Consider the following 10449-nt stretch of genomic DNA (forward strand, 5'->3'; position numbering starts at 1 on the left):
TAATTATGATTTATAATTAAAAATCAGTGAAGCATCTTATCGCCTGCATTTATTTTCCAGAAATTGATTTCGTTGTCATTCATATCTTAAAGAGACTTAAGCTTTTCTTCTGCGGTGCTTTCTCGTCCAAGCGTGAATTTATTTATTGGTTGTAACTAGAAAAATGTTTTTCAGTCGTCACCAACGCTCAATTTCTTAAAAATCAATTTAATTATCATTTATCTATGAAGAATCATCAAGCATTTTATCACCTTTGCTTGCTCCCCGAAAAATGAAAAAAAAAAAATTTTTTTTGGAACTAAAAATGAATTTAGCTTTTTTCCTGTGGTACTAGCTCGCTTTAGTATTTAAAAATCATTGATTAAAAAAATAACAATTTATCCAGTTGTCAGTAGTACTTACTTTCTTGAAAATTCATTAAATTACTATTTATAGATGAAAAATAGATAAGATGTTCATCACCTACCCTTGTTACCCAAAAAACGAATGTAGTTATTATTTGTAAGAAAAAAAGAATTAGACTCTCCAATACGCAGATTTTCCAGGTAAAATAATTCTTTAAGAAAGTGTGAATCTCCGCACTAAAAGAATTCATGTAAGACATACTTATAACACTCCCAAAGTTGTCAAAAAGAATTATAATAAGCATTACTGTGAGCATTCATTGAGCATACTAAAAATGATAATTTGTAATACTGTAATGTTAATGTTAAGTGCTTGCCAACTTTAAAGCTATGAGAATACTTTTCAAATTCGTATGTGTTACTAAAACTAAACATAAAATATCACATAAAAACTTATTTATGCGTATAAAAAAAAAAAATTTTGAAAATTTTTTTACTTATTTTACATTTAATTATAAAAGATTTGAAGAGGAATATGAGAGTTTTTAGATTAATTTAAAAAAAAGACTTCGGCATCCCCGTTACAAAAGAATTGCAAGATATCAAAGGTTTGTGTCATCAGACCACATTAGTTCTGGTAGTTTTATATGATTCGAGAAAAAAAACTTTTAGTTTTGAGATGTGTCGCATTTTGATATATATCAGACCTCCAGTTTTTTGCTGGCAAAGAATGAAGATTCTACGCTTGTAGTCAATGGCTCTTTTGAGAAACTAAAAAAAGTATATATTTATGTGTTTCTTATAATATTAATACACTAATATTCAAACACTGAAAAAGGACTCTAATACAGATGACATTCACTATTTTTTAAAGACGTTAATAAGTATTATACTCGATTACTTTTTGGGACACAGAATTCTTCTATGTTCTAATTTACTTCATATAATCCTTTTAGCGTATTGGGGATACGTCATCTACGGCGCTTGCTCGCTAAAGAATTAAATGTTTATTATTCATAACGAAAAAACTTCTATTCAGTCGTCACCAGATTTTACTTTCGTAAGAATCAATTGAATTATTATTTTTGTTATTCATAACTGAAAAACCGTAAAGCTTCTCATCGCCTGCGCTTATTTCCCGAAAATTAATTTAGTTATCACTTATAATTTAAAGAAAGTTAAGCTTCAATTTTACAGCGCTTGCTCACCCAAACATTAATTTGTTAATTACTTATTATATGAGAAAAATATGTATTCAGTTGTTGCAAGCGTTTAATTCCTTAAAAGATTATATATTTAATTCTCATTTATAAATAAAATGAGCTTGTCATCACTTGCTCATATTCCCCAAAAATGAATTTAGTTATTACTTATAACGCAACGAGACTTAAGCGCCTTTTTTGCGGCTCTTACTTAACCAAGCATCAAATTGTTCATTATTTATTATTAAAAAAAATTAATTTAGTCGTTAGACTGATTTTTTTAAAAAATTATTTTAATAATTATCGATGAATGAAAAAAGGTAAAGCTTCTCATCGCCTGATCTTGCTCATCCAAGCATTAACGTGTTAATTAATTTCACTATAAAAAGTACATGTAGTCGTTATACTACCGTTTACGGTAGTCAAAAACAATTTAGTTGATATTTATCTATGAAAATCGGTTAAACTTCCCTGAAAAATAAATTGAGTTTTTATTTATGACATAAAGAGATTTCGCTTTTCATCTACGGTGCTTGCTCGCTCAACCATTAACTATAACTAATTGGATTATTATTTATAACTAAAAAGTAATTAAGCTTTTGAGTGCCTGCGCTTGATTCTTGAAAATGGATTTAGTTGTTATTTATAATTGAAAGAGAGTGGAGCTGTTTAATGCTAGCGCTTGCTCACCCAAGCTCCAATTTATTGCAAAAAGATCGACATGAGTTAAGTTCAAAGCAAGAAGATTAAAGTAATCTAAAAAAATTTATATACTCAAGTAAAATAATAAAAAAACGGTGACCTCTTGTATCTCGAAGTATTAAGCAGTCCCTCTGATCTCTTTCTTGCTTGTTCCAATGAAATGGATACCATTCATATGAACTAAAAGTCATAAATTAACTATCAGAATAAAATTAACGAAAAAAATTAGTAACTCTAGCTTTAATATTGGAGATGAATCAGTTGACAATAAAAAATAACTTATTCAATATCCATTTAAAAAGAAGCCCAAAAATGTCACTAGCCTGTCTAATTGTTTTTTAACATTTAAAACTTGTAAATGTTTTGATTTGATTACTGTTCAAAATGAAAGCTAGTACAACTAAGAACTTATTGTTCATTGTACTTTTACTTAAGAATAAAACAAAAACATGAGGTTCATTTTACTTGAAAATACTTTAATGCTGAATTGTGAAAAAAAGTTGACACAATTTTATAATTGAAAGTTTTGTTCTGCATCCTGCTCTCAATAGACTAAATTTAGTATAGAAGCAATATTCAATCATCGATAGTTAACATCTTGCATCTCCAGGTATATAGATCAGACCCTGTCCATCCGCTGAAGCTGATCATCTGAATAAACTGAACTCAGACTTTCAGTATTAATTAAAAACCACGAACCACATATACGGCTTAAGTGGATGAGAAAAAAAAAGAGCATTTCTAGTTGTAATTGCAGAGATTTATCAGTCAACAATTAAGAATATCACTACATTTAAAAATGGCCCAAAGATATTTATAGCATGACTTAAAGTTTAAGAAAACTTTAAGCTTGATGTAGAACTTTTAGATTTGGTTGATATTCAGTACAACAGCTAGTGCAAAAAACAAATAAGCTTATTATTAATTGCACTTAAGCTTAAGTAAAGAGCAAGTTTTAAACCATCCCACTAGAAAATACTTTGATGCATAATTGGGCAAAACAAAGTCATAATTTCCTTGATAGTGTCCCTTCTCCATCCAGTTTATGATTCATAAGGATGACTCTAGAAGTTGCCAATACTCTTCGACAGGTAACATCTTGCATCTCCAGATGGTTAACAGTCCCTGTCCCTCCGATAAAGTTGATCTTCTAAAGAAACTTAATCCTGAGTACTAGTATACTGAAGTCGAAGTCACCATCAACATTTGGGGCCTCAGTGGATAAACCAAATGAGCATTTTTGGGTATAGTGACAGATGAAAAAGTCATTAAGTGAAAAGTATCTAAATTTAAAAAAAAAATCAAAGATTGATCCAGCCTGCTTGCTTGTTTCTAAAAACACTTTATAATTCATCCCACTCAAAAATACTTTGATGCAGAATTGAGGAAAAAAGTCACAATTTTATAGATTTTTCTTCTCCATTCAACTAATGATTCATTAGAATCAGTCCAGAAGTTGCCAATACTCTTCGACAGATGACATCTTGCATTTCCAAGTGGTTAGCAGTTCCAGTCCTTCCGACAAAGTTGATCCTCTTAATAAACTGAATCCTGAGTTGTAGTATACTGTAGTAGAAGTCAATATCAACATTTGAGGCCTAAGTGGGTAAACGAAATGAGCATTGTTTGGTATAATGACAGATAAATCAGTTAATAATTGAAAAGTGTCCAAATTAAAAGAATAATAAGATATTTACCCGGCCTGGTTGTTTGTTTACCAAAACACTTTATAATCCATTCCACTGAACATTACTTTGATGCAGGATTGAGGGAAAAAGTAACAGTTTCATAAGTGATATTTCTTTTCCAATCAACTTACGATTCATTAGAATCAGTCCAGAAGTTGCCAATACTCTTCGACAGATGACATCTTGCATCTCCAGGTGGTTAACATGCTCTGTCTTTCCAATAAAGTTGATCCTCTAAATAAACTTAATCCGGAGTTGTAGTATACAGTAGTAAAAGTCACTATCAACATTTGAGGCCTAAGTGTATGGAAAAAATAAGAATTTGTAGGTGCATAAGAGCTAGAGCAATTTATTAAACAGCCTTAATATCCATTGCACTTTTGCTCAAAAAAAGAGTATTTAGAATTAGCTTTACTGATGATGTTGTTTCTTTTTCAATCAGCTCTTGATTGATTAAGAAGCTGCAATTATCCTTCATTAGGTGACATTTTGGATTTTCTGGTATTGAGCATTCTTCAATTCTTGCTTGGATGAAATTTACTTTTTAATTGAACAACTAAATCCACAATTTCAGTGCAAACAGTAGCCGTACTTGAGCACTCCCTTGAGAAAACTGCAGTTGATGTGGAAAGTACTGTTGCACATTACACCTGAAATGATAATTTTGAACAAAGTAAATAGAGCTTAAAATGAAAAGATGACTTGTCTTTTAAGAGGATAAAATGTTTATTGTGTAAAGCAATGTTTTTACTTATCTGACATACTATAGGTTAATCCATATTAACCCTGTCAAGCATCGAGTATACTAGGCACTAACTCTTCGATGACCGTATGAAACTAATAAGTTTTTATTCTCATATTATATTTAATATAAATGAGTACAAATCAAAAGATTCGGTTTTAATACCGCAACACTTGCCGAAAACGTAAATAAACGTAAAGCGCGTTTTCCACTGCCCTACTTCAGCTGTCTGCTGGCTTGCGAGATGCTGCCAACTTTCGAGCAGCAAAATTGATGTGTCACATATATAGATATACTCCAGTACATGTTTTGTATGAGCATGAAATCTTGCAATATAACATTAATTTATTAATAAATAAATCATACCTTTTATCACCATGATGATCAATAATGATTTTAGAAACTTATTATAACTTTGCAAGGCCCGAGCTTATTGAAATATTGGGAAAATATTCGTTTACCTGAGGTAACATTAAATTGCCATTTATTGCTTAAATAATGGCTTAAAAATTATTTTATCACTGTAATTATGCTTATTCTAGTTTATTATGATTTTTAAATGCCTAAATTAAATTTTTTTTTAATATCACTTTTTTTCACTTTTTTGTAATTTTGAATTTCGCGGCTGATATTATGCCACAATGTACAACACTGGTACTCACATACATGCTTTTACACATACTTGCTCCCCCCTCTTTCTACATTCATTTAAAAATCAACTAATGAGTTTATTTGAAAATTCGATAGGTTCATCTAAAAGAAATATATCTTTGGTACCCAAAAAATTAGGAGATTCCTACAAATCATTAAAATCCCATTTAACATGATTTGTTCACAAGGTTAAATGTTAAATCTCGATTTTTTTAAAATTAAACATATATAAAATAATGGTACAGTCAAACGAGCTGCAATTTTTATGGGTATTTTTTATGCTATTTCAATATACGTGTAATATTTGAATAATATCTGTCAAAAAAACATATGTGTGATAAACGTCCGGATGGGGCATTCACTGGCCTGTAATACTACTCTGTTGAAGAATGCGATACTACAAGATGGTTTTTCTTAATTTTCTAGATACAATTATATTTTGGGTATCAAACATGGACTAGAAATAAGTGTGGGAGCGTATGTGATAAATGTAACCGTGATGTTACAAATGTAATCAGCGTATAGGCAGAAAGAAGTTGCTTTGAAACCATCGGAAGATTCGACGAAAGCGCAGTCTTGTACTGGCCAGCCTATATATTATTTTTCTTGTATTGCGCTGTAATATATTTTTTGCAATCGTAAACTCATTAAATATTAATTGAAATCATACCCAATCAACGTATGTGGGTCATTCTACTAAGAACGGCATATTTTATGTCCCAGCCGAATACAAAGTCGTTTAAGGAGATATTGATCTGGAAACTTTTTTAATCATTCAAGGGATGTTTACTGCTAAAGGTACAACATAATTTAGACCATACAAGAGCACTCCTTTATTTTAAGATGCAAAAAAGGGGCTAAACTAGCGTTATGGGCTCATGTCTTATTCTAAAATTTGCAGTTTTAACCATGCCTGGAATCAAAACATGGAGTTTTTAATTTTTTTACGGTATGGGATCTTGAACTTATTAAAACAAACAACATTTACATGAATTTTAGGCAGACAAAAAGAATTGGGTCTTAGAGTTGGCTGCTGTTAAAGTTGCGGGATCGAAATCTTATAAATTAAACATTGTAACGGAAATAACTTTCACAAACGCACGCGATTGGATTTAGGCATTCCAAATAGGGCGTTTTGTATAAAGAAGATCAAGGATGTTGCAGGAATTTTTTCAAATTTTCCATCCTAATAAGTCAATTATACAAGCTCACGAATTTGGAGATTCTGTCTCTCCAAAATAAAAACTAAGAGTCCAGAGTGCTAAGGAATGTTATGTAACTTTTTGAAGAGTTCGGTTATTGACTCGGAAGGTGGCGGGTTACAATTTAGCTATTTTATATGATACAAGTGAAGTGGCAAAGTTTAATTTGCGTTTGGTGCATTTAAGTCTTGATTTTTTGACGATTTTATAAGAGCCCGTAAAGCTCTTTTTTTTGCTAAAAGCCCGTAACGCTATCCCGTAACGGTACAAAACCCATTGTATCTTCACTGCATTGTATCTGAATGTTAACTCATCGGCTGGTACAGTATAGCATATGATAGTAGGGACTCAGTACATCGTATAAGTGCAAGAATAAAGCTGAATTTTCGCTGTGAGTGGTATACTCACGATATGGTTTTAATATGAGTTTTCAAACCCGTAACGCTACTTTTTTTTTGAACAAATCGCATATCTTTGTGCAGTGTTTTATTATCGACTCCGATAGTGTAGTATATAATAGGAGGAACCTAGTATATGGTACAAGTGCAAAGATACAGCTTAATTTTCACAGTGCGTGGTATCATCATGATTTTAAGATGTTTTTTCTAACCCGTAAGCTAATATTTTTTTTAAATACAATAAAAAAAGTCTTAAAAAATTTTCTTGCACAGATCCAGTAAGGCCCAAAAAATTTTAGCTTATTTTGGTCACGGACGATACAAAAAATTTTCAGAAAAATTAAAAATCAGTTTCAAGTGTTTGTCCATTCTGGTCCTCGAAATATGCCACTTTCAGTAGAATGACCCAGGTATACTTATTCCCGCGATAATTGCACCACCTTTGTACACAATATTGTTTCATAGAAGGTATTTTTATACGCATAATTTTATTATTTGCCATATAATTTTATAGAAGTATAACTTTATACTTGGGTACCTAAGCACCCACTGTCCAATGGTTTTTTTTCAAGTTATAATTTATTTTAATGGTAGTTTGAAGACCGTTTGGTTACTAACTCGCATGAAAGTCTATGCTAATTAATTTTTTTTCTCGAGGATACGTCTAAAAAAAATATTAAAAAATTCATACGCACATACAATGTTCTAAATAAAACGTCATCTAACATTTTTTATTTGTTGCCGCAACCACCTTATGACAATTTTTAGTTTGCACTTGCTTTGACTGAGGCGTCAAAATGGTTCTTACTAACTTCGTAATAGTAATATACCTGTATGTATAAATAGTAAGAATATCAGAATAAGTACTTATTTAAAAAAAACCATGTCAAGACGTAATTGGATTGCATTATAAGGAAAAAAATATAATACATACTTTCATAAAGCACTCGATATGCAAGATTAATAGGCAAGCAGTCGATAAAACTACCACTTACTTTAGAAAGATCTCTTCTGTACTTATCGTTTGGCAGCTCAGAACCAATATCATCTTCAACGACAATACCAGTCAAATGATTTTTAACAACTGGCGTGATTTCGATTTCACTTTCACTTCCAGATGCGTTACCAAGTACGGGTGTGGAGCTTGCTCTCAGCTCACCATTATTACTGATATTGCTGCTTTTACCTTCAGTTTTCTGGGTCGTCATCAACGACAGTACAGTAGCAGTAACAGTAGTATGTACTGCAGAGTTTGACGATCCGGGTGACTGCTGCTGACCAGTAGTGCCCTCAGGGTCGAGCCTAAGAGCTGCTGAGCAGCCACGCGTTAGAGCCATACGTTCTAGTGTACTCAGCTTCTGGAAGCGTTGGGCACTTAATGCACCGTTCGATGATGATGTCGCGGCTGCATACAAGTAACCAACGTCCGCCCCACTGTCCCACTCAAGAGGTTTGTGTGAGGCAATGCTCGAGGTTGGTGATGCGGAGGTTTTACGCTCGCTATGACTTGTTACGGATTCTTGATAACCGCTTGTCTTTTCTTTGGTAACAACGAGAGCTTCTGCACTGATCGTTGATGACGACTGTTGTTGATTTCGAAGTTCTTGGTCTTGATCTTGAGGACTGCTGTGGCACAATGATTGTGACTCTGTCATGGATTGCTACAAATAATTAAAGTAATAACACAGTATTTGTTTGGCTCACACCCTTTAGACGAAAAGTTTATACTCATAATTAAAATTTAAGCTGAATCTTGGAGAGAAGGTTTTTTTGAGAAGTAACAAACTTACTTTTAAGTAAAGAGATTCATCAGCAGAGGAGGACTGCCCAATCAATGGAGGTCTGGCCCAGCGCCGTCTTTCTTTAGGAATACACGATTTTACTCCATGATCCTGGCCAATGCAGCCTTGCCTACCAGTAACATACTTAGGTGTTAACTCATAAATACTATAATAATACTTGGCACAGTCAGCTGTGTTACACATTGATGTGGGCAATGAAAAATACTGATTTAAGTTAGAATTCTGCGAGTATCTAGTAGAAAATAAAAAAAGTGGGAAAAATAATTTAATATTATTGAAATACCTTCTAATTATTATTGAAACACCAAAAATATTTTTACTTCTCATAATACTCCATGACTTGAGATGAAAGCGACTTGCTAGCAACAGTTTCTGTCAGTGGTATTCTGATATTTGTAGCAGCAGATGTAGAAGTAGTGGTCATAGTAGAAGTCTTGATTGGCCTCCAAGAGTTCTGAGCTAAGGGCAAGAAAGTCTGACATGCTTTTTGCTGTTGACTAAAAGTGTCATCAGTTGATTGCTCCTGTTGAAGCACTTTTTTCTGCACTAACTGAGGATCTAGCTCATCAGTATAAGGTGATTTCTTTTTATTTGTAATGTTACTGTCAATACCTTTCTCTAAGTCAGGCTCCATTGTAGTCTGTACAACAATAGGAGACCGCTTGGGCTTCTCACATCTTAGATTAAAAAGCATAAACTAGATGCATCTTCTGTTGACGACAATGACGATTTTTTTTTTCTTTATGATAAAATCAACATTAAGAGTCGATTTCAGCTAAACCCCAATCTTTGATGCTTGATCAATGTTCCTGTAGAATGTTTCCTCCGCTTATGACAATGATGACAGCGATTTCTTGGAATCAGTTTCCAGGACTCGTTCCGAATGATGTACTGAAGCCTGAGCCTGAGGCTATTTAAGGAGTTCCAACTCCCAAGTAAAAACTAATGGTAATGTGAACGTGTAAAATGTGTCGCACTGACGCGTCTGTATAAACAGCATTGGTGAGCATCGCATATCTGTAGATTCGTTCACCTTACAATCCAGGGACGGTCGGGGACAGTGTGGGTGAGTCGGAGACGAAAGTGAACAAGTGCTCTTCTCCAATCGTCCGCGATCGTCCCTGACCGTAGGCGATGCGCAGTTGTACACGTTAGGTTAGGTTAATGCAAAAAGTAAACAAACTTTTTTGTATTTGCACTTCTTCATTTACAAATTATTGTTTACATACAGCATTAACCTAACCTAACGTGTACAACTGCGCATCGCGTACGGTCAGGGACGATCGCGGACGATTGGAGAAGAGCACTTGTTCACTTTCGTCTCCGACTCGCTCACACTGTCCCCGACCGTCCCTGGATTGTAAGGTGAACGAATCTACATAATTCTTTTCCTCTATGGTATGTACAGTAAACCTATATACTTAAAGTGTTTATATAAGGTTTGTTCATTTATCTACCTGGGAGCGCTCCGGGCGTTCAAAAGCTACAGTGGGTCGAGTTCGAGCCCCCACTATTTTCCAGTGTATACAGATTAACAGTTCTGTGCCTTTAGGGCTCTTCTATAATTGCGCTGCCCCCACGCACTTGCGCGGTACAGCAAAAGTGCAATTGAGGACCCGGCAGCGACGGGATATAGTTCCGGCCAGATTTGGGAATTCTCTAGGACCCAACCTCTCTGACGTGGGAAATCACTAGATCAAAAAAAAATTAGTACCAAA

At 33.6% G+C, this 10449-nt stretch overlaps 1 protein-coding gene across 3 annotated transcripts in view; it reads right to left on the minus strand.

Moving 5' to 3' along the window:
- Positions 1–9837, minus strand: part of LOC106641867 (uncharacterized) — a 105748-nt gene extending 95911 nt beyond the window's left edge. For 2 of the 3 annotated variants that reach the window (XR_016293419.1, XM_089597547.1), the window contains exons 1-3: positions 9052–9837; positions 8720–8963; positions 7925–8590 (exon numbers count right to left, since the gene is read on the minus strand). Coding sequence is in view for 2 of the 3 variants with exons in the window: in XM_089597547.1 (XP_089453673.1) it covers positions 7925–8590; positions 8720–8963; positions 9052–9425 (1284 nt within the window). In the remaining variant the exon portion in view is untranslated. The remainder of the gene's footprint in view (positions 1–7924; positions 8591–8719; positions 8964–9051) is intronic. The other variant, XM_089597546.1, reaches the window with a different exon arrangement.
- Between the last annotated feature and the right edge of the window lie 612 nt (positions 9838–10449).

The sequence above is a fragment of the Copidosoma floridanum genome, unplaced genomic scaffold (genome assembly GCF_036245765.1).
Source record: "Copidosoma floridanum isolate Cflo_tuat_1 unplaced genomic scaffold, Cflo_Japanese_pri ptg000033l, whole genome shotgun sequence".
Taxonomy (NCBI): Eukaryota; Metazoa; Arthropoda; class Insecta; order Hymenoptera; family Encyrtidae; genus Copidosoma; species Copidosoma floridanum.